We start from the raw sequence: 21,289 nt of genomic DNA on the forward strand, positions 1-21,289 counted from the left end.
TGCCAGACAGGTCAACAATGACAATATTTTGTGGTGGGACTTTTGGGGAGCTCTAAGTCTATTCTTCCTCTTTAAGTGGATACTGGCATGCTGGTTTTCATTGCTATCATGAATGTGAGGGTGTTGATTTTCAAGGCTACCATGAAACTAGGGGAGGGGAGGGGAATATGGCAAGTGAAATCACCAGGAATCTTGCCATACTTCCTGAGAATGAGTCTTTGTCTTTGTTTTTCTGATTGTTGTAATCCTTTGGTTAATTTTCAGCGTTCTGAAAAAGTTGATTTTGACAATATTTTCAGTTTTCTAGTTGTTTTTATGGAGTAGTGTACTTTTGGAGGTCCTTACTCCACCATTCTGGAAGTGTCTCATACTGACTATACGAACTGTTATACCTGCTTCTTGTCTGATGCTTTGGTTAACCTTTTTGTGCTGCTAAGGAACAATGGTGGACAATACCAAGCTCTACCTCTCTTTCTATACATTACCCAAAATCCAGCCTCGCTTGTCATCTGCCCATTGTCCTAATGCTGGTGAGTGAGGAAGTGATGACCAACCCATGGGTGGGAGGGGGTGCAGAAGGCACGCCATCTTTCAGTTCTATACAACTAGAGAACTATAATAGGTGTTGGTAAATTTATTTGGAGTTTTGTTGTTGTTGTTGTTGTTTTCTTTTTTTCCAGTTGGGAACTAAGGTCTGTGTATTTCTCAATCAGGAGTGATTGGCCTTCCAATCCTTTCTCAGGCTGTGTTTTGGGAGATTGAGCAAACCTGGGAGGAACAAGTGACTACATAATAGTGGCAGACACTCAATGTCCCTAAGTTGGATCTCTTTTCTGTTTGGGTCTCCTCCTCCAGTGCCAACTGTCATTGGTTCTAAAATTCCTTTGCCCTCATAGTTGTAACCATTAGAGTTTGGGACTATGATAAAAACAAAAGGCGGGGCGCCTGGGTGGCGCAGTCGGTTAAGCGTCCGACTTCAGCCAGGTCACGATCTCGCGGTCCGTGAGTTCGAGCCCCGCGTCGGGCTCTGGGCTGATGGCTCGGAGCCTGGAGCCTGTTTCCGATTCTGTGTCTCCCTCTCTCTCTGCCCCTCCCCTGTTCATGCTCTGTCTCTCTCTGTCCCAAAAATAAATAAACGTTGAAAAAAAAATTAAAAACAAAAGGCAAAAGCTGGCCTTATCACAGAATCTTAGGGGATTCTCATGACCTCTGGTGGCACACATGGTACTAGATTGTGGATGCTGCCAATCTGCAGAAAAAAATGGACATTGTGAATGTTGTAGAAGAAAAATTGCGCCCCTTAGCCAACTGCAACACGTTACAGTCACGTCTCATTTCAGCACCTGCCTTGCCCCATAACAGTCTACACTGGAAGAAGAGGGAGAGAAAGGTGGGCGTGGGGGGAGAATGAACTGGCCTTCAGCAGCTTCCACAGTAACAAATGAGCTCTATGTCCATCATCTTCAGGCTTTGAGCTGTCAGCATCCGGTGACATTGTGCCTGACATCCTGGCACTTGTGTCTCTTCTCCAGCAAGCAGAATGATAAGGGCAAATCCTTCTAAGGCTAAAGGGACTGCAGGCTGACACTGGGTGGTTGTGATTAATAGGGAAATGTAGGGAGGTACAAGAGCTGCTAACAATGTTCCTCCCTGACCCTTCAAGAACAAACTGCCCTCCTAGGACCGCACAGGCCTTATGCTCCCCGCCCCCCATCCTGTCAGGACATTAGGTAGAGTGAAGGCGGGCTGGAGATGGGAAGGAAGGGAGAATATGAATGAGGTCAGAGGTCGCAGGAGGTGAAGCCGGTCAGGTAGGCACAGGAGAGACCACATGAGGGTGCCTGCCACCTACCACATAAAAGATCCCCAACAACTACATTCTGGTTTAAAACCTTGATCCAAAAATGCCAAAGCATTGTAAGACAAGCGGGACATTTGTTGTTGTTGTTTTGTTTTGTTTTTTTCTTTCTGCAATGGATTGTCAGAAGAAGGTGAACAAGTAAAAAAGAGATTGAGAAATGTGTTCTAAGAACATGAGACAAAAGGAACATCAGCCGTACATGGCAGGCATGTTCACCGCCCCAGAGCAGTGGGTTCGCTTAGTTGAATGGACGCTTGTCTCTGGCACCCCTCATTTCCCCACAGACCCACCTGATACGTTCCCTGTGGTTTTGCGATAATAGACGTCCCGTCCCCAAAGGTGGCACAGCAGCTACTGTCCTCGCAGTTGGTGATGACAGTGGCAAAGTGTGCATTTTCGATCCGCATGCACTTCACCTGCCTGGTGACCGTTTGAGGACTTTCGGCTGCAAGCAAGTGCAAGGTAAGCAGATGTGACAGGATGCACACATTGGGAAACACGCCCACCTGCTGGGTTTGTTCCTGTCTCCTGGCCCCTGGACTAGCGGTGGGGACGGGTGCTGAGGACTCACACCACAGGGCTGGTGTGTGTGGCCCACTCACTGTCAACGCAGAGTCGTTCTTCCAGAACAACTCTTCCTACTTAATTTAGTGTGCTATTTTGTTCTACTATGTTTATTTTGAGAAATTGAAAACACCCAAAGGAGCATAAATTATAACTTAATTTTTCATATACTCACCAATCAAAAGGTACACTTGTCAGTGTTTTACCGTATTTGTTTCAACATTTTTCATATGTTTACAAGAGAAAAATTGCAGGTGAGTTGAAGTTCACTTTTCTCCTGGTCCCTGGGTTTACTCCTTTCTCTTGAAATCTATTTTTATCTTTTATATAAATATGTGTATCAAAAATAATGTATAATCTTTTGTGGGCTTTAAATATGCGTATATTATATATCACTGTATGTATCATTCTGCACCTACTTTTTTGTACTTAACATTGCTCTGAGAACTTCAGCCCTCTTGATATACAGGTGTGTGGCTATATATGTGTGGATATACTTCATTCCCTTTAACTACTGTATAGTATTCCTTTATAAGATTGTACTGCCTTCTATTTTCCTATTCTGCTGTTGATGGCCATTTATTTACCAGTATTTTGATGTTGGACTTGGATTTGCAAGTAATGCCCTGAACACGTTTCCTTGGACAAGTGTGAGGGAGTGTAGTAAGAGGAAGAGGAAGTGAAGTGGAGTTAGTGCATCGTATGATAGGCACATTAAATTGCCCTCTCCGGTGGCTCTTCTAATGTTCCCTCTAACCAGTGGGGTAGGAAGGTTGTTCTTTACCCATTCACTTGCCAATTTTGTCGCACTTAATTTGGCGACATTTAATGAAGCATTTAATGCACTGAACAAATAAACTCTGGAATTAAAGAAAAGGGAGTCAGAGAATAATTTGTCTTTAAAAATCTTAAGAGGCGCCTGGGTGGCTCAGTTGGTGAAGCATCCGACTTTGGCTCAGGTCATGATCTTGCAGTTTGTGAGTTCGAGCCCCCGCTTGTTTTTCTCTCACACCATCTCTCTGATGAGAGGCGTGTTCAGAACTGAAGGAGGACCTGAGGTCACCTGTATGCAGATCAGATTCCTTAAGGATTAATGGAAACAGGTGTGAGCACTGATGTCCAGGGCAATTGAGTCATGATTATTTACTTTTAATTGCCACCAATCTAGACCAGTCTAGGTTTTAGTGGTGAAAATAGAAAAAGGTGCTATTGCTATCTACAGCCAGCTAGGGCTTTTATCACTCCCGTGTCTGTTGAGGGTAAAGATTGTAACAGCAGGACCTAAGAGGCTCCGCTCTTGACTGCGCACTCACTCTTTGGTTGACAGAGTTCTTCAAAAAAATATTTTTCTTGTGTGTGTTAATAAGAGCAGTGAGGCTCCTCCTTGTCTTATTCTAAAGACATCAAATATTTGGGGCACCTGGGTGACTCAGTGGGCTGGGTGACCAACTGCTGATTTCGACTCGGGTCATGATCCTAGGGTCATGGGATTGAGCCCCATGTTGGGCTCTGTGCTGAGCATGGAGCCTGCTTGGGATTCTCTCTCCCTCTACTCCACTCATGCTCTCTCTCTTTCTCTCGCTCTCTCTCAAAATAAAAAAGCAAAAGCAAAGGATAACTTACTTATTTCTTGATCATCCGGAGGAGTAATACAGTCTTCATAAACTTGATAAAAAGTTGTGATTCTGGTACCATCAGCATGATCCACTATCCGAGTACCATCTTTCTTTTCCACAATGATCACTCTGTCTTCTCGAGTTATCATGACCTGAACATACAAAGGCAGAGCATGATCATTTGGTCAGGTGGGTTAATCCCAAGTGCGTTTATTTTTATGCCTCATTGAATATCATCAAAATCCTGGTTATCTGTTTATAAGCTAAAGTTTTATCTCATCTACTTGGACAAAGCTTTACAACAATTCCTAGGAGGCGGGCAATGCTATCCCCATTTTGTAGATTATGGAAGTTAGGCTTGGAGAAGTTAAGAAATTTGCTCAAGGTCACTCAGCAAATGTCAGGGCTGGTGTCGACTAAGGCTGTTTGACTTGAACACTGATGCTCCTTCCATTGTCATGTATTTGTGAATGAAAAGTTAGTATCAGGACTGGCCTGGCCGAGTTCTGTCTGGAAACATGACCCCAGGTTCTGCCTCCTTGAAAATTATAGGTTTAAAGTAAGCATGACCTGCTGAGGCTGCCTTTCGTATGCCAATCTTGGCCTAATGTCATCAGAACAGAAGGTGAATCATGCTCTTAACCACTATATTCTGCAGCAGTATTCCTCATTATACATACTGGTTGAGAGTTCCAAGGATAAGAACCTAAAATGATGAATAGTGTACATTTCTTTCTCATATATAGTGATTTCTGCCTACTATAAAGAGATAAGAAGGCAATTATCACCTGCTTCCAACAGCCCCAGACATTTGAGTCAAAAAACAGCTGATAAACCCACTCTCACACCCATCTGGACTCTTTGGTGAAATATTGTGGCCCTTACAGTTAGGACAGTACAAGTTAGAAAATACTCAATGGTTGAATTATATATTACAGAATTTGCAATTATTGCCAATTGAACACCATGATTGAAATATGTATTATGTAAATTGCTATTATTGCCAATTGGACACCATCTGTGAAAGGAAGGGGAAGGAAGCATGAACGGGCAGAGGCAGAAGCTGAGCTGTGGCACAGACCCGACAAAACCTCAGTCAACTGGCAGGAGCTCGGGAGCCAGTATCCCCTGCCCCAGTGTCCCAAGTCTGGTAGCAGGAGCCAGATTGGCATACCCCTGCCTCACTCAGTCACTGCACGCAGCTACCTTGGAACCATGTGAGTCAGGCAAAGCAACTCTCTGCAACTGAGGCAGATGCGGAAAGACCTGAAAGCTGCCCAAGTGGAATCCAACACTTCCTGGATATACTCTTGACCACATTACTGAACTTGCGGAGGCCCAATTTCCTCATCAGTGTCATATAATATTCATTGGTGCAAAGACTGAATGAGATAGTGTACACAAAACTCCAAATCCCTAACAGAAATCCCGGCACACAGAAGGTGCTACTGTTCATCCCAGAAGTTTTGATTTCTTATCATTAATCAAACCATTATTTTCTGTACCACTCATTTGTCACTTATTCTTAGGCCACAAACAAAATCTTTTGTACAGTTGCTCTGGAGTGTTGCTAAATTCTTGAATTATTTAATGTGAGTATCTCCTTAAATATACCATACATACTTTGCAGTCAAGGATCACGAGCAAATTTCTAGCATTCATCCCAGCTGCACAGAAAGAAGTAGGAACCAAGCACAGCCCAACTTCCAGAAGATAAGACATACACACAAATACATTCAACATAAAGAAACATGTGACACAATCTTCTAAGTGTTAAATGTGGTACATTCATGATCTGTTTCTCATTTTAAAAATTAGGGGCGCCTGGGTGGCGCAGTCGGTTAAGCGTCCGACTTCAGCCAGGTCACGATCTCGCGGTCCGGGAGTTCGAGCCCCGCGTCAGGCTCTGGGCTGATGGCTCAGAGCCTGGAGCCTGTTTCCGATTCTGTGTCTCCCTCTCTCTCTGCCCCTCCCCCGTTCATGCTCTGTCTCTCTCTGTCCCAAAAATAAATAAACGTTGAAAAAAAAATTTAAAAAAATTATTATTTCATGGCACGTTACGTTAGTCAAATAAACCACCCAGTGTTTTTGTGTTTGGGAAGACGGGTCTGTGTGTTCATCCATCCACCTAGTTACCAGTTACAGAAAACTAATTATTTGCCAGGCACTCTTCTATGTGTTTCAGAGCTCTAATGACTTATAAAAATTTGCAACATACAATAGTTTGCCATACCGTTCCACTGACAGGATCTGTGGCCTTAAAGAATAATAATGGGGTCACGTCTGCGATTCTTTCCAGTCCTCTGGTGCCAATCCGATTTCCTTCAGGTGTGGTTGTAAACCAGGTGCCTACATGAACGTCTACAGGAGTTACTGCTTGAACCGTCTCTGGGTGAGGTTCATGGCTTTCATTCTTATGTGCCATTGATGACTGATTTTTGTGACTTTTTCCTGTAGAAGTTCAAGTAAAATCAAACACAATGTAACTATAATATCAATTACATAAATTACTAACTTTTAACACACTGTAAACTACCTCAGACACTGTGGCATAGAACTTCTATGTAGTATTCATCAGTTATATTATTTTTCAAGTGGAAAAATATATCAAGTTATGCACTTGAACCTTGGCTGGATTCCCACCACCTCTCCCCAAATAGACACATGCATATACAGCTCACCCTCTATGGCACGATACCTATTTGGTCAACTGCTGTATACCTTTGAGTATTGCTTACAGCTCCCTGGATTCCAGATTTGGGGCTCTGTACCCTGGTTTTTAAAGCCTACCTTTGCTCCCTACCTTTGACTCCTTCTTTTTTTTTTTTTTTTTCAACGTTTATTTATTTTTGGGACAGAGAGAGACAGAGCATGAACGGGGGAGGGGCAGAGAGAGAGGGAGACACAGAATCAGAAACAGGCTCCGAGCCATCAGCCCAGAGCCTGACGCGGGGCTCGAACTCACGGAGTGCGAGATCGTGACCTGGCTGAAGTCGGATGCTTAACCGACTGCGCCACCCAGGCGCCCCAGCCTTTGACTCCTTCTTTTGACTTACTTAACTCTAGCATTATATGAGATTTTTAACTCTTCATTCCCCTGATTTTGTCATTTTGTTAGTCACAGATAGGAGACAGCTTTCTTCAGCCCTGGATCTGGAGAACTTTACCAACCAGGCATATATCCTTGGCCTCTCACTAGGGGAGAGGATTTGTAGAGTTCGACTACTCCATTGATAATCATCTGATGCATATCTCATCCCTATCCCTCCCTACCACGATCTATTTGGAAGACAGTAATGAAAAAGCCCTCAAGGAACTCTGAATAATGTCTCAATGCCTTTTTCAGGATAGATTTGCTCCATGTTATCAAACCTCAGTGATGAAGTGAATTCAGACCCAGAAGCAAATTACAAGAAAAGATAGTAAAGGATTGTTAACTCTTGGAAGATTCCTCAGAGTCTTCCAAATGTGCATCAGAGCATCGATCCTGGACTAATATGCAGACTCAGCTAATGGGAAGACCCAAATAAGACAGATACCATTGCCCTAGGATTTAATTTGGACTTACTTCTATTTCCAGAGCATTAAAAGAGCACTGAAAGATAGACCTGTAGAAATTATTTCGAATGAATCTCAGAGAGTCAAAGCGATAGAAATAATAAAAGAGAGGTAAAAATCTCTAATACATGCTTAATTAGAATTCTAAAAGAAGAGAAAAAAAGGAACAGAAACAATATTTGAGGAGGCAACTATTGAGAACTTTCCAGAATCAATGAAAGATATTAACCCAGAGATTTAAGAACCTCAATGTATACTAACTGGATAAATAAAAAGAAATCCACACCCAGCTAAACTGTATTGAAATTATAATAAAAAAAGAAGATATATTCAAGGCAGTTAGATTATCTTCACAGCAATAGCAATTAGACTGACAGCCAATTTTTCGACATCATCACTGGAAGCAAGAAGAGTATAGAGAATTTTTGTGAATATACTGAGAGAAAACATCTGTCAATCCAGAATTCTGTACCCAGTGAAATTATCATCCAAGGATGAATACAACATAAACACATTTTTTGGGAAGCTATCTGTTATACGATAAATAGATTAGAAGCTCCAGTAAAAAGACAAGAATTATCAAACTGAATTTTAAAAATATTACCCTATAAGTTGCTCACAAGAGATACATTTAAACATAAACCACAGGAAGTAAAATAAAATATGAAAAAGTTACACTGTAAAGGGATTAATAGCTGGTGTGTCTATAATAATATAATAACATAACATAATAAGATAAGCAAAATACAATTTTGCCCTCATAGAATAGACATTAGGGCAAAAAAGAATCCTAGAACAAAAAACCACTGCATACTGATAAAATGTTAAATTCACCACAAAGATATTATAATTTTTAAATTTATAAGTATCTAAAACCATATCCTCAAAGTATATAAAGAAAAATTAGACAGAACTATTCAAAAGATGTAATAATTTCAGAAATAAAGAAGTAAAGATTAAATTATAAAGAGTATAGCACTGAGCAGACTATTCTACCCTTATTTAAACATACTTCTGCTGAAACAAATTGTTACAGCAGATTAAAAATATCTGTGAAGTTATACAATACTGATTGGTAAATTTGACCTGTAGAGCAAATATGGTTTGCTGTATGTTTTTGTATAGTCTGTGAAGTAACACTTCTTTTGACGTTTCTATATAATTAACAAATCAAAAGAATAATAATACCTTGTGATACGTGAAAATTACATGAAATTCAAATTTTAGTGTTCATAAGTAAGTTTTATTTAAACACAATACAGCATGCTCATTTGATTATGTATTGTCTATGGCTACTTTCGTGTAATAAGGGCAGAGTTGAGTAGTTGTGACAGAGATAATACAGCTCACAAGGTCTAAGTCAAATATTTACTATCTTGTCCTTTGCAGAGAAGTTTGCTGAACTTGAAAATGGACCAGACAACACAACCAACAGGTTTGATCTAATAGACATAAAGAGAACACTATACTCAATAACTACAGGATACATGCCCTTCCAATCACACACAGACTTTTTACAACACTTGCCCATATATGAGGCTATACATCATGTTTTGACAAATTTCAAAAGATTAGTTAAAAATCAACTATTAAAAAAAAAAAAACCTAGAAACACTTCATAGTTTTGGAAATTTAAAAACATTATGGGTCAAAAAGGAGGTCATTATGGAAATTAGAAAATATTTAGAGCTAAAAATAAATAAAATACTAAAGAGTATTTCTTGTGAGATGGGAGAAGTACTTCTGGAATGGCAAGAAAGGACCTTCAAAAAAACATTCTTCCATCAAAACAGTGAGAGCGCTGGGAAAAAATGATCAAAGTCAACTCTTTCAGAACTCTGGATATAAACCAAAGAATTGCAACAATCCAAGAAACAATTCAAGAAAACAGTTGAATCTCAGTAAGAATAACTGCTCTGTGTTGTTATAACTTGCCCAATTCTCACCCTCCATCCGCACCCACCCCCACCCCCCTCCATGCCCTCCACCCCATCTCCAGCTCTGCAGTAACCTTGAAAAACAGTAGCCTTGGAGTTATAGTAGCTGTGACAATCTGGCAGCCACTGGAGGGGGCAGATAGGCCTGCAATTCTCTCTCAAAGCCCCATTCCCAAAGACTTGTCATTGTTTGACTTCTCTGAAAACTCCCTGAAAATCCTCACCCTGACCTGGGTCAGAATTCGCTCATTATAAACCACCTTTTCCTGGGGCTCCTGCTGAAACAGTCAGTGGCGATTGTTCACAGCGTGGCTGTCTAAGGCAGCAGTAACAGCTGGGGCAAAAAAGAGGCTGACCTAAAAACTTAAAAGGAAAAGCTAGAGAATGAGATGACCAAAGGGACTTTGAAAAACTCCGTCATTTTCCTAGGAATCTAGAAGGCCACATGTACATGCAGGATTGTACTCATGTCCAAGAAACACCTGAGAAACACGGGCTGAGTTTGAGGCTAAGGCTAGGGTCTAAACTGCGAGAACGATGAAGGAATGCCCCAGTAAGCACACACATCCCCTTGGCAAAGGCTGGGAGACTTGTTGGTTCGAGGCATGTAAGGGAACCCCTGCCTAATCACTACCTGACCACTGGGCTAACAGAGCAAAAACTTCAGTAGCTACACAGGACAAAGGAAAGATAGTTGCAAGAACAAGTCCAGTGAAGTCACTAAACAAACAGCAATAACAGCAACAACAACAAACACTGGGGGTTAGGATCTTATTTCCAGAGTTGCTGCAAAACAAAAAAAGGGTAGAATAAGAAAGGTCAGCAAGATTTTAAGATACTAGCTCAAAATGCAAACAAAAAAATCAATTATATTGGTATACACCATCAATGAACAATCCAAAAATAAAGAAAACAATTCCATTTATAATAGGATCAAGAAGAATAAGACACTTAGGAAAAATTTAACAAAACAATCATAATAATTGGACACCGAAAACTATAAGACAGTATGGATTGCAATTAAAGAAGTTCTAAATAAGTGGAAAGATATCCCAAGTTCATGAATTAGGGACAATATTGTTAAGATGTCAATACTCTCAGAATTTAACTACATGTTCAGTGGAATCTCTATAAAAATCCCAGCTGCCTCTTTTGTAGAAATTGACAATCTGTCCCCAAAATTCATAGAGAAATGCAAGGGACCCAGAGTAGTCCAAACAACATTAAAAAAGTAAAACGAACATGGATGACTCCCACTTCCCAGTTTCAAACTTATAAAGCTGTAGTAATCAGGACAGTGAGATGTTGGCATAAGGACAAACATATTTATCAGTAGAGCAGAAGTAAGAGTCCAAAAATAAACCTTACCATTGATGGTTAATTGATTCTTGACTGAGGTGCCAACCAATTCAATGGGGGAAATAATTGTTTTTTAGTAAACTCAAAAAAATGAATCTGGACCCCTATCTCTTGTATAAAAAATTATATAAAGAGGCACCTGGGAAGCTCAGTTGGTTGAATGTCTGACTTCAGCTCAGGTCATGATCTCATGGTTCATGAGCCCAACCCACGTTGGGCTCTGTGCTGACAGCTCAGAGCCTGGAGCCTGCTTCCGATTCTGTGTCTCCCTCCCTCTCTGCTCCTCCCTACATGTGTGCACGTGCTCTCTCTCTCTCTCAGAAGTAAATAAATATTTTTTAAAAGTTCTATAAAAATGGATTTAAAAACCCCAAATGCAAGAACTAAAAATATAAAACTCTTAGAAGAAAATATAAGAATAAATCTTTGTGACTTTGGATTATTCACTGATTTCTTAGATATAATACCAAAACCACAAGCAACCAGAGGGGGGGAAAAAGCAGATACATTGGACTTCAGCAAAACGGACGCCATGAAAAGACATCATGAAGAATGTAGAAAAAGAGCACAAAGAATGGGAGAAAATATTCACAAATCATGTATCTGATAAGGAAGTTGTATCCAAAATATACAAAGTATACTTACAACTCAATAGTAAGAGGATGGATAACTTTTAAAAAATTGGGGAAAGGATTTGAATAGCCACTTCTCCAAAGAAGGTAAAAAATGACCACTAAGCACATGAAAAAGTGTTCAACATGCTGGTGAAAAATAAAATAATGCAGCTGCTTTGGAAAACAGTTTATCAGGTGCTCAAAACGAGAAACATAGAGTTATTATTCCAGCAATTCCACTCCTGGTTTATGTACTCAAGAGAAATGAAAATATATGTCCACACAAAAACTTGTACAGAAATGTTTGCATCAGCTTTATTTGTAATTTCCTAAAAGTGGAAACGACCTATATGTCCATCATTGATGAATGTGTAAACGAAGTGTGGTATATCCATACAAGAGAATATTCTTCGGCTATAAAAATGAGGTACTGACACAAGTTACAACATGGATGACCCTTGAAAATATTACACTAGATAAAAAGAAACCAGTCACAAAAGGTCTTATATAGTATGCTTCTGTTTATATGAAATGTCCAGAATGTGCAAATCCATAGAAACAGAAAGTAGATTAGTGGTTCCAAGGTCCTGGGTGGAGGGGAAAAGAGAGTGTTGGCTCACGGGTACTGGTTTTTGGGAGAGGGTGAGGAGAAAGATGAATAAATAGAGCACAGGGTTTTTGTTTTTTCCCACAGAGAGTAAAATTATTCTGTATGATATTGTAGTGGTAGGATTCACCACATTACGCATTTGTCAAAACCCTTAGAACTGTACATATCAAAGATTGAACCCTAATGCAAACTGTGGACTTCAGTTAATAATAATGTATCAGTATTGGTTCATCAATTGTAAGACATGTGTTTATTAATTTTTTTAATGTTTACTCATTTTTTTTGAAAGATAGAGACAGAGCACAAGCAGGGGTGGGGCGGAGAGAGAAGGGGATCCAGAATCTGACACAGGCTCCAGGTCCTGAGCCGTCAGCACAGAGCCCAATGTGGGGCTTGAACTCATGAACCGCGAGATCAAGACCTGAGCTGAAGTCAGACGCTCAACTGACTGAGCCACCCAGGCGCCCCATGACATGTGTTTAACACAGGGAAAACAGTGAGCCAGATAGAGAGGAAGCACGGAGGAATTCTGTACTTTCTGCACATTTTTTCTGCAAACCTAAAATTGCTCTTGAAAACAGAGTCTAGTGGGGCCCCTGGGTGGCTCAGTCAGTTGAGCGACCGACTTTGGCTCAGGTCATGAACTCACAGTTTGTGAGTTCAAGCCCCGCGTTGTGCTCTGTGCTTCAGATTCTGTGTCTCCCTCTCTCTCTCCTCCTCCCCTTGCTCACGCTCTGTCTCTCTCTCTCTCTCTTAAAACTAAATAAATATTTTTAAAAAACTTTTTAAAAAAGTCTAGAGGCACCTGGGTGGCTCAGTCAGTTGAGTGTTGGACTCTTGACTTTGGCTCAGGTCACGATCTTACAGTTGTAGGATCTAGCTCGGCATTGGGCTCTGTGCTGAAGTGTGGAGGCTGCTTAAGATTCTCCCTTTCCCTGTGCCCCTCTCCTCCCCATGCACTCTCTCACACTATCTCTCTCTCTCTCTCTCTCTCAAAAAGAAAAAGTCTATTTGTTTTTCGTTTTGTTTTTGTTTTTAAAGTGAATGCATCACCTCGGACGGGAGGGCTTTGAAGAAATCTGGAGCACACCATGCTGGAGGTGGAAACTCTTTGGAACCCTGTGGGGTGCTAAGGAAAGTGGCCACCCTTACATGAAGTCCTCTCCTATCAGAAAAGGAAGGAGCCTTTGAGGTGGGGAGTTTGAAAGCTATGAGGACGCTTTCATTCACTTCAACCAAGGACCTTTTGCTACTACCAAAGGAAAGTCTATTTCACTAAATTTTGAGTAACCAAAAAAGGAATTCAATTTGCCTCTTGGTCGTTGGTTACTGTGGTGGTGGTGGGGAGGGGTGTGTGTGTGAAACTGACAAAGAAGATTAAATCCTGGTCTCAGACCATTTAAGTCAAATGAGAGAGTGAGAAAAATTTGCAACGCAGGTGTCCAGATCCAAATCCCAGCTCTCCCACTTACTAGCTGAGAGGCCTCAAGGCAGTTATTTAACCTCTCTGTGTCTCAATTTCGTCATCTGTAAAGTGGGATTATTAAAATATATATCACACAGGGTTGCTATGAGGATTCACTGATTAATACTTTATTCAGAATTGTGCCTGGTACACAAACACACATGTCCTACATCTAAAGATCTCTTACAAATAAATATGTAAATAATGAACCTCCCAAAGGTAAACAAGAAAATATGTGAATAGAAAAATTCATAAAGAAAAAAATTATTAAATTTTCAACCTCACCAGTAATAAAGAAATGCAAATTAACACAATAATAAGATTATTAATTATCTATCAAATGGAATAAGATTAAGAGAATGAGGAAATCCAGCATCGGCAAGGGTATGAGGAAGGAAATATTTTCGTACAACACAGGAGGTAGGGGTGTAAATTGAGAATACCTCTGAGGAGAGCAATTTCATAATTTAGACTATGGCAGACACTGTTGATTGCTTACTCAACTGTTACCCGACTTCTTTTTTCCCTACAGGTAGTGCGCATCTCCTGAGAAAAAGGCCAGAAACGTCAAATGCTTGTTTTTCCAGCTTGGGTCCCTGGCTAGGTCGAGTCAGTGAGATATAAGGGAAGGTCTTCTGGTGGGGGAAGGCAGTGGAATCCAGAAATGTTTTCCTCCCTGATAGAGAGACAACCGTGAAAGTTCTTGTGTCCACTCTCTTCGCGTTTTGCTTTGAGGGTTACTACATGAGAACCTGGGGCCTTTGCAGCTCTGAGGAAAGTCAAGAGAACCAAAGAGATGCCTACTTAGAACCTTGACATTGCCTATCTGGTCAACTAACCCTAAAACACTAGCCCAGCACTAGACCTAATGTGGAAGTGTATATAATGGCATAGGAAAATGTTCGTTATTTGGTACTACGAGAAGGAAGCAGTTCATGACAGTGTGTAATGCTGTGATTCCAATTAAAGTTTATACATATGTATATGCGTCTATGAGTATAGATGAATATATTCATAGAAAAGATGAGAAGTAAAAGAATAACAATAACGAACATTTATTGAGCATTTGAAGGCTTATTAAATCCATTATAAACTGAAAGGCTTCAATTATTACCTTTCTTTGTGATGACAATCTCAGATGGTACAATTTCTGATTTATGCTGAGAAGCCGTGTCCATAAAGTCGCCGCTGTGGGGGCTTGTTGGCATTTCACCAGGAGGACAAACAGAACCTGAATCAGGACTACTGCTCACGGCACCATCGGCAAAGAGAATCTGAAGGAAAAGCGAAATCCTTACGTTCTCAGAAGCAAGCAAGAGGCTGGTTAACATTTAATTCTGTGTCAAACTGACATAAGTTAAAATAAATCCAAAGGAAAAACGCTCTTTGCAGACCTCCAGACTCAGCAACACAAACATAATATAGGAGGATAGACTGGGAGCACAGAGAGAATAGCTTACTATCCAGCAAAATAATATTATTTAATGTTTTCCATTTACCTTCTATTTTGTTTCCTTTCTTTTCATTTCTTGTCTTTTATTGGATTAACTTGAGTTTTTATTTTCTCCATTAAAAATTTTTTTAATGTTTATTTATTTTAGAGAGAGATAGAGCATGAGCCGAGGGGCAGAGAGAGAAGGAGACACAGAATCCGAGGCAGGCTTCGGGCTCCGAGCTGTTAGCATAGAGCTTGCTGCAGGGCTTGAACTCACGAACCGTGAGATCATGACCTGAGCCAAAGTTGAACACTTAACCGACTGAGCCATCCAGGAACCCCTATTTTCTCTATTCTTTATCCTTCCCCTATGCCACTGGAAAATTATGCACTCTGTTGCAACTTACATAATGACTACATTTAAAACGTTATCACACATTTAAATGTTTAGTGTCTGTCGATATCTATCTAGTAGATATGGTGTCTACAGGTACTACAGATACATCTGTCTGGATCAATATCTATCTCTTACCAATGTGACAAGAACCACCACCAGCTGCTGCTCATGAGAAATCTAACGTCCATCCCATCCATTCTGTACTAGGTAACTGGTTTCCTTTAGGAAGCTTTCGGGATTGTCTGTCTGCGCAGTCCCAAAACTGCACTACCACATATCTAGATGATCTTTTAAAGATTATTAGTATCAATCCTGATCGACTCTTGTTTAATCCAAAGTATTTTTTTTTTCGTTCTGGGAAAATTCCCTATGTTGTTTCTTCCTTTATTTTCCTTCTTCACTCCCACCATTTTCTTCTTCTGGAGATTGTATTCTTCAGATCCCTCTTCCATGTCTCTTAACATTTCTCTCCCTCACAATCCACTCCCCTACCCCCCCACCCCAATTTTCGCAATTATTTTTCTTGTTTTTTCCTCCTTTTAAATTTTTATTTATTTTGTATTTTTAAAGTTTATTTATGTTGAGAGAGAGAGAGAGAGAGAGAGAGACAGAGAGAGCATGCATGAGCAGAGGAGGGGCAGAGAGAGAGGGAGAGAGAGAGAGAGAGAGAGAGAATCCCAAGCAGGTTCCACACTGTCAGTGCGGAGCCTGACACGGGGCTGGGACTCAATAACCATGAGATCATGACCTGAGCCAAAATCAAGAGTGGGTCACTTAACTGACTGAGCCACCCAGGAACCCCTCTTAAATTTTTAATTGAAGTATACTGACATACACTGTTATCTGACTTTCAGGTGTACAACATAGTGATTTGATACACAATTGTCATTTTTTAGTACCTAAAAACTCTCGATTTTTTTTCCCCCAGCAACTGTTCTTTTTTTATTGTTATTTTATAGATCGTTAGCCTCTCAAGTCTCTGTCTATATTACTTCTACTCACTTCCAAGTTTTTTGTTTATGCTTCTTTTTAGGTCCTCTGTCTTTAATTTTTTATTATTCTGTAATTTACTTTCATGCAGTTGGTTTTTCTGTAAGGTTGATGACTCTTGGGTGCACAGTCATATTTCTGTTTGAGGATCCCTGTTCACTTCTTGGTGGCGTAGCCTCTGGTCGCTGGGAAGGAATGGAGCAGGACACACATCTCCTGGGTATTTTGATGTCTGGTTGCCACCCTCCAGGTAGTAGTGAGTCACCTGGGACACTAACTTGATTTTCTGAGTGCAGATCTCCATCTGTGAAATGTCTGTGTTAAAACTTCTGAGTTTGAATTTTGCTGCAGGCTTTTCACTGTACATGTTTTAAACTTTCTTATGTTTCTCCATCAGTCTGATCTCACCTGACTTGCATTTTCTAGAAATTCTCACAAAATTTTCATCCACTGATGACACATCTTGTTGTTTTCCAGTACAGTTGTGAATGCACTATTCAAAAGTATTTTTTTTTTTTTAATTATTTTAAGGTGCCTTGAGAGGCAGAGGAGGCGAACACTGTGTTTAATCCTCAGCCTTGGGTCATATATAGAATAAGCTTATTTATAATAAGGATACAAATAGTCTTATTGGCAGACTATTCTATTCTATTCTACTGTTCTATTCTCAATTTTCCATCTCCGGTGTCACTCTATTTTCAAGTGGGTTGTCCCTCTTACCTACCACAACACTACGCCTGCTCCATATAGCTTGTTTGTATTTTACTTTGCAGCAGGAAGGAGAATTATTTATCTAACATTCTCTTACCTGTGTGGATCCATCCAACATGTACTTGACAACAGTGCCTTGCCTGGTGATAACTCTTGATGCCTCCTGTTCTACTGGTGGCATCACCGTCTTATAGTACTCATAGTGCTTCACCTTCTGGGGGTAGCTCTGCCGGACCATGATGTCCCAAGTAGGTTCCTCATCCATAACATTCCCATCTGAAAAAAAAGCAAGCCTTAATGTGAACTGGGCAATGCTGTGTGGCCGGTGTTTTATCTTTTTGCTTAATTGTTTTCATTCTTCCGTCTACAGCTGAGTAATAGGGCAGTTTCCATGTCATGACCGATGGTGCAGAGCACTGGTTCTTTTCTACCTTTGCTATGGTCAAATGTAGTAAAGAAGGTCGTCTATAGGTACTCAATAGGTACCTTCTCTATGTACAACCCATTCTTTCTCATGAGTTCTAGGACACCTCTGGCAAAATTAGGAAGGAAGCAGAGCTTTGCTGTCTTAGAGGTTCCCTTTTCTTCCTGTTGGCACTTTTCTCTTGCCCTTGACTAAGCTCTTGCCCGTGGGTGCTCAATGCTCTCCTGGTGACCCCTGGCTGCCTGGAGCCTCAGGGGGAGTCACTCACTTCAGGCTTGCCCTTCCAAAATATTTCATCATTTTTCAGAGTTAACATCATCCCCTCATCTCTAACCAAATCCAGATTTTTCTCAGCATTCTACTCTAAGCTGGCAATCAAGGAGAAAAGCAGCTGGTAATTTCCTTCAAAAGAAAATATTAACGAGAATTCAGTTTTTGCTAACCGAATATTTTCCTCTTCTCAATTTGTAAAGTGGTTTATCAACATGTAATGATGGCATTTCAAGGACTGTATCAGGCTGAGAGAAAAATATTTTGAAATGAGGGCCCTTCGTGATAACCTCTAAGTCACAGAAGTATTACTAACAATAAACTAATAAGCACTTACTTGGATGTTTTTATATGTTAAATGCTTTGTATATGTATTTTATTCAGCTCATCCCAGCAAACTTTTAAGGGAGACACTCACTTTCCAGGGTTTTGAAGAAATGGAGGCTGGAAAGGCTTATAGCTTCTCCAAGGTCACACAGTTAAGTGGCAGGCCTAGGAGTTGAACGGGTCTCTAGGCTTAACTGTTTTCTCATGTTGTAAAAACAACTGCTGCTACCATGACCCAAAATAAACAAAAACCACCCAAAACCTAACACTGGATTAGTATGCTCCAAATTAGAAAGTATTTTCTCATTTAATACTCATAATAACTCTGTTTAGTATATGACACTATCTTATAAATGAAGAAATTCAGGTGGAGAGGGGTTATGACTTGTCCAAGGTCACCCAAGAAAGCTCTTTCTTCATATACCGCATGACCTTCCCTCCTTCTGTGCAAGGCTGACCCTAATGAAAACATTGCTCCTTTGGTATTTATGTTGTAATTATATTCAGACTTGAATTAGGATATTCATAATATATGGAAGATTTTTAAAAGATTACATGTTCCAAGCAGAGTTATTATTAACCACATTGTCTACCATGATATAAGGATGAGAATATCAGGCTGGATAATGAAACTAATAAAAAAGGTGGAAAGCTGGAATTTGATAATAGGATCAAGTGAACAAGCAGACAAATATGTTCTTATCTAGAAATATCCCTCTTAGTACACTCATAACATCTTTGACTTTGACTCTGGAAGACCCTTCATGGTCATCACACAGTCATCTCATCATAGAAAACCTGGACCACTAGGAATCCTGGGAAATCGATTCCAAGAATCATGGTCTATTTTTAATAATTGATAAAGCCTAATGAAAAACAAGATTGAGACAAATCAGATCAACTGCAACATTTAGTTTCTTTTCATTTGGGTGGCAAGTAAATATGACATTGAATTATTTTTCAATAGGCATACTCTTTTTCTTTGATAGATATACTTTTCCAATATGGTGTACATAAGGAAATTATAATAAAGAGAATATTTGGTTGTGAAAAAAGATCAAGACCCACTGATACAATACAACATTTATAGATGAAGAAACACGGTCTACAGACAGTAAGTAACTGAAAGGGCCATATAGTCAGAACTCAAGTCCCAGGCCCATGTTTGCTTTGCTGTTTCTGTTAATTCTATTGCAATAGTGGGTCTCCATTTAAGTGATATGCAAATTCAGTCACCAACGTGGATGCCCCAATTAGGGTAATTAAAGAAATCCTACTTGTACTTATTGTGACTAAGGTCACTCAACTCCTAAGTGGCAGAGATAAAAGTCCATTCTTGGTCCAGTGATGGCAAAGCCAGTGCTCTTAACAGCTATTGTGGGCCCTGTCTTCCTGCCTCTATGAAGGGACACAGGTATATTAATTTGCTGGTCTGATGAAAACAAAGGACAGTGAGCACAAAGGAGGGAGAGGCAAGTGCAGGTTGAATGCTTGAAGGAAATCAGTCTTGTTCTCAAGTATCAGCATATGATTTTATAATGTCTGTTATTTCTGTATGGCCTCTAGGCTTTGCCATCACTGGACCAAGAATGGACTTTTATCTCTGCCACTTAGGAGTTGAGTGACCTTAGGCAAATTAATGAACTTCCCGAAGCCTCAATTTATTTTGTAAAATGGAATTATTAGGACTTAGCTTAAAATAGTTGTATTTTTAAAAAAATGTTTATTTATTTATTTTGAGAGAGAGAGAGAGAGAGAACATGAGCAGGGAGGGCCAGAGAGAACCCCAAGCAGGCTCCTGGCCGACAGTGCAGAGCCCAATGCGGGGCTTGATATCATGAACCATGAGATCATTATCTGAGCCAAAATCAAGAGTTGGATGTTCAACCAACTGAACCACCCAGGCGCCTCTATAATAGTTGTATTTTTTCATGTATATTAAATACTTAGTGCCAAGCTAACAGTAAATGCTCAGAGAATGAGGGTTATTATTATTAGCCTATTGTTCATTATTAACAAGTATATTTAACTAGTAGGAAAATACACACTTTCAATGGTGATTTAATTGTTTTCTATATTTTTTTGCTCCACTCCTTCCTTGCTCTACACCAGCTAACACTCACCTGTAGACTCTTGCCCAATGAAGGTCACTAGGAGCCCATTGGGGCAAGACACATTTAGGTTTTGGAAAGTGGGAACATAAAGAGTCTCTTGTAAAACAGGTTCTGGTTCCACTTCTTCCTGTAAATAATTTAACATGTGAATAAGTGTTATTTTCTAAATGAGCTATTGATTTATTACAACTAAGCATGGACTTGCTGAGTGCTTAACATATGACTTGCCAATGACTAGTGGGCCCTGTGATGGAACCTATAAAATGCATGAGTCTCTACCTTTGTGCAATTTATATTCTATATTGTAGAATGGTACATAGACATGTGAAACAATTAAATTATAGTACCAAATGGTTGGCACATCTCTCCTCAAAAAATGAAGATATCAGGGGCACCTGGGTGGCGCAGTCGGTTAAGCGTCCGACTTCAGCCAGGTCACGATCTCGCGGTCCGTGAGTTCAAGCCCCGCGTCAGGCTCTGGGCTGATGGCTCAGAGCCTGGAGCCTGTTTCCGATTCTGTGTCTCCCTCTCTCTCTGCCCCTCCCCCGTTCATGCTCTGTCTCTCTCTGTCCCAAAAATAAATAAAAAACGTTGAAAAAAAATTAAAAAAAAAAATGAAGATATCAAAGTTAATGAGAATAGTTAGGAAAGGATCATGGAGGAGTTGGGCCTTGAAGTAGGCCTTGAATGATATTTCTGTTTGCAAGTGTGGGTGTAAAGGCTGATCACATCCCCACTACCCACTTTGTGTATTTTTTAAAGTTTGGGTGTTAGAAATGTTATGCTGTTAGGATATGTGTCCTTATTTTTCTCTAATAAGCAGGCATTACTTTTATAGTAAGTAAAAACATTTTAAAAATGGCAAAAAAAGATTATTTATAAACTGATGAAGTTTGGGTGTGTCTAGGGAAAAATCCTAATTAATTTTATGCCAACTATGCCTGAATACCTGGTTGGTTAATTGCATTCCAGAATCAAAGTTATTTGGTTGCTTCCAACCAACCCCTCATGATAATAATTTCAGTTTTTCCAGTCGG

At 40.1% G+C, this 21,289-nt stretch overlaps 1 protein-coding gene across 1 annotated transcript in view; it reads right to left on the reverse strand.

The window, feature by feature from the left end:
- Window positions 1-21,289, reverse strand: part of SPAG17 (sperm associated antigen 17) — a 236,047-nt gene that overhangs the window by 65,935 nt on the left and 148,823 nt on the right. Inside the window, exons 26-31 of the mRNA XM_032594369.1 lie at window positions 20,262-20,379; window positions 17,215-17,393; window positions 14,699-14,858; window positions 6,275-6,492; window positions 4,049-4,193; window positions 2,152-2,306 (exon numbers count right to left, since the gene is read on the reverse strand). Coding sequence (XP_032450260.1) covers window positions 2,152-2,306; window positions 4,049-4,193; window positions 6,275-6,492; window positions 14,699-14,858; window positions 17,215-17,393; window positions 20,262-20,379 — 975 coding nt within the window. The remainder of the gene's footprint in view (window positions 1-2,151; window positions 2,307-4,048; window positions 4,194-6,274; window positions 6,493-14,698; window positions 14,859-17,214; window positions 17,394-20,261; window positions 20,380-21,289) is intronic.

This window comes from Lynx canadensis, chromosome C1, assembly GCF_007474595.2.
Source record: "Lynx canadensis isolate LIC74 chromosome C1, mLynCan4.pri.v2, whole genome shotgun sequence".
NCBI classification, from domain to species: Eukaryota; Metazoa; Chordata; class Mammalia; order Carnivora; family Felidae; genus Lynx; species Lynx canadensis.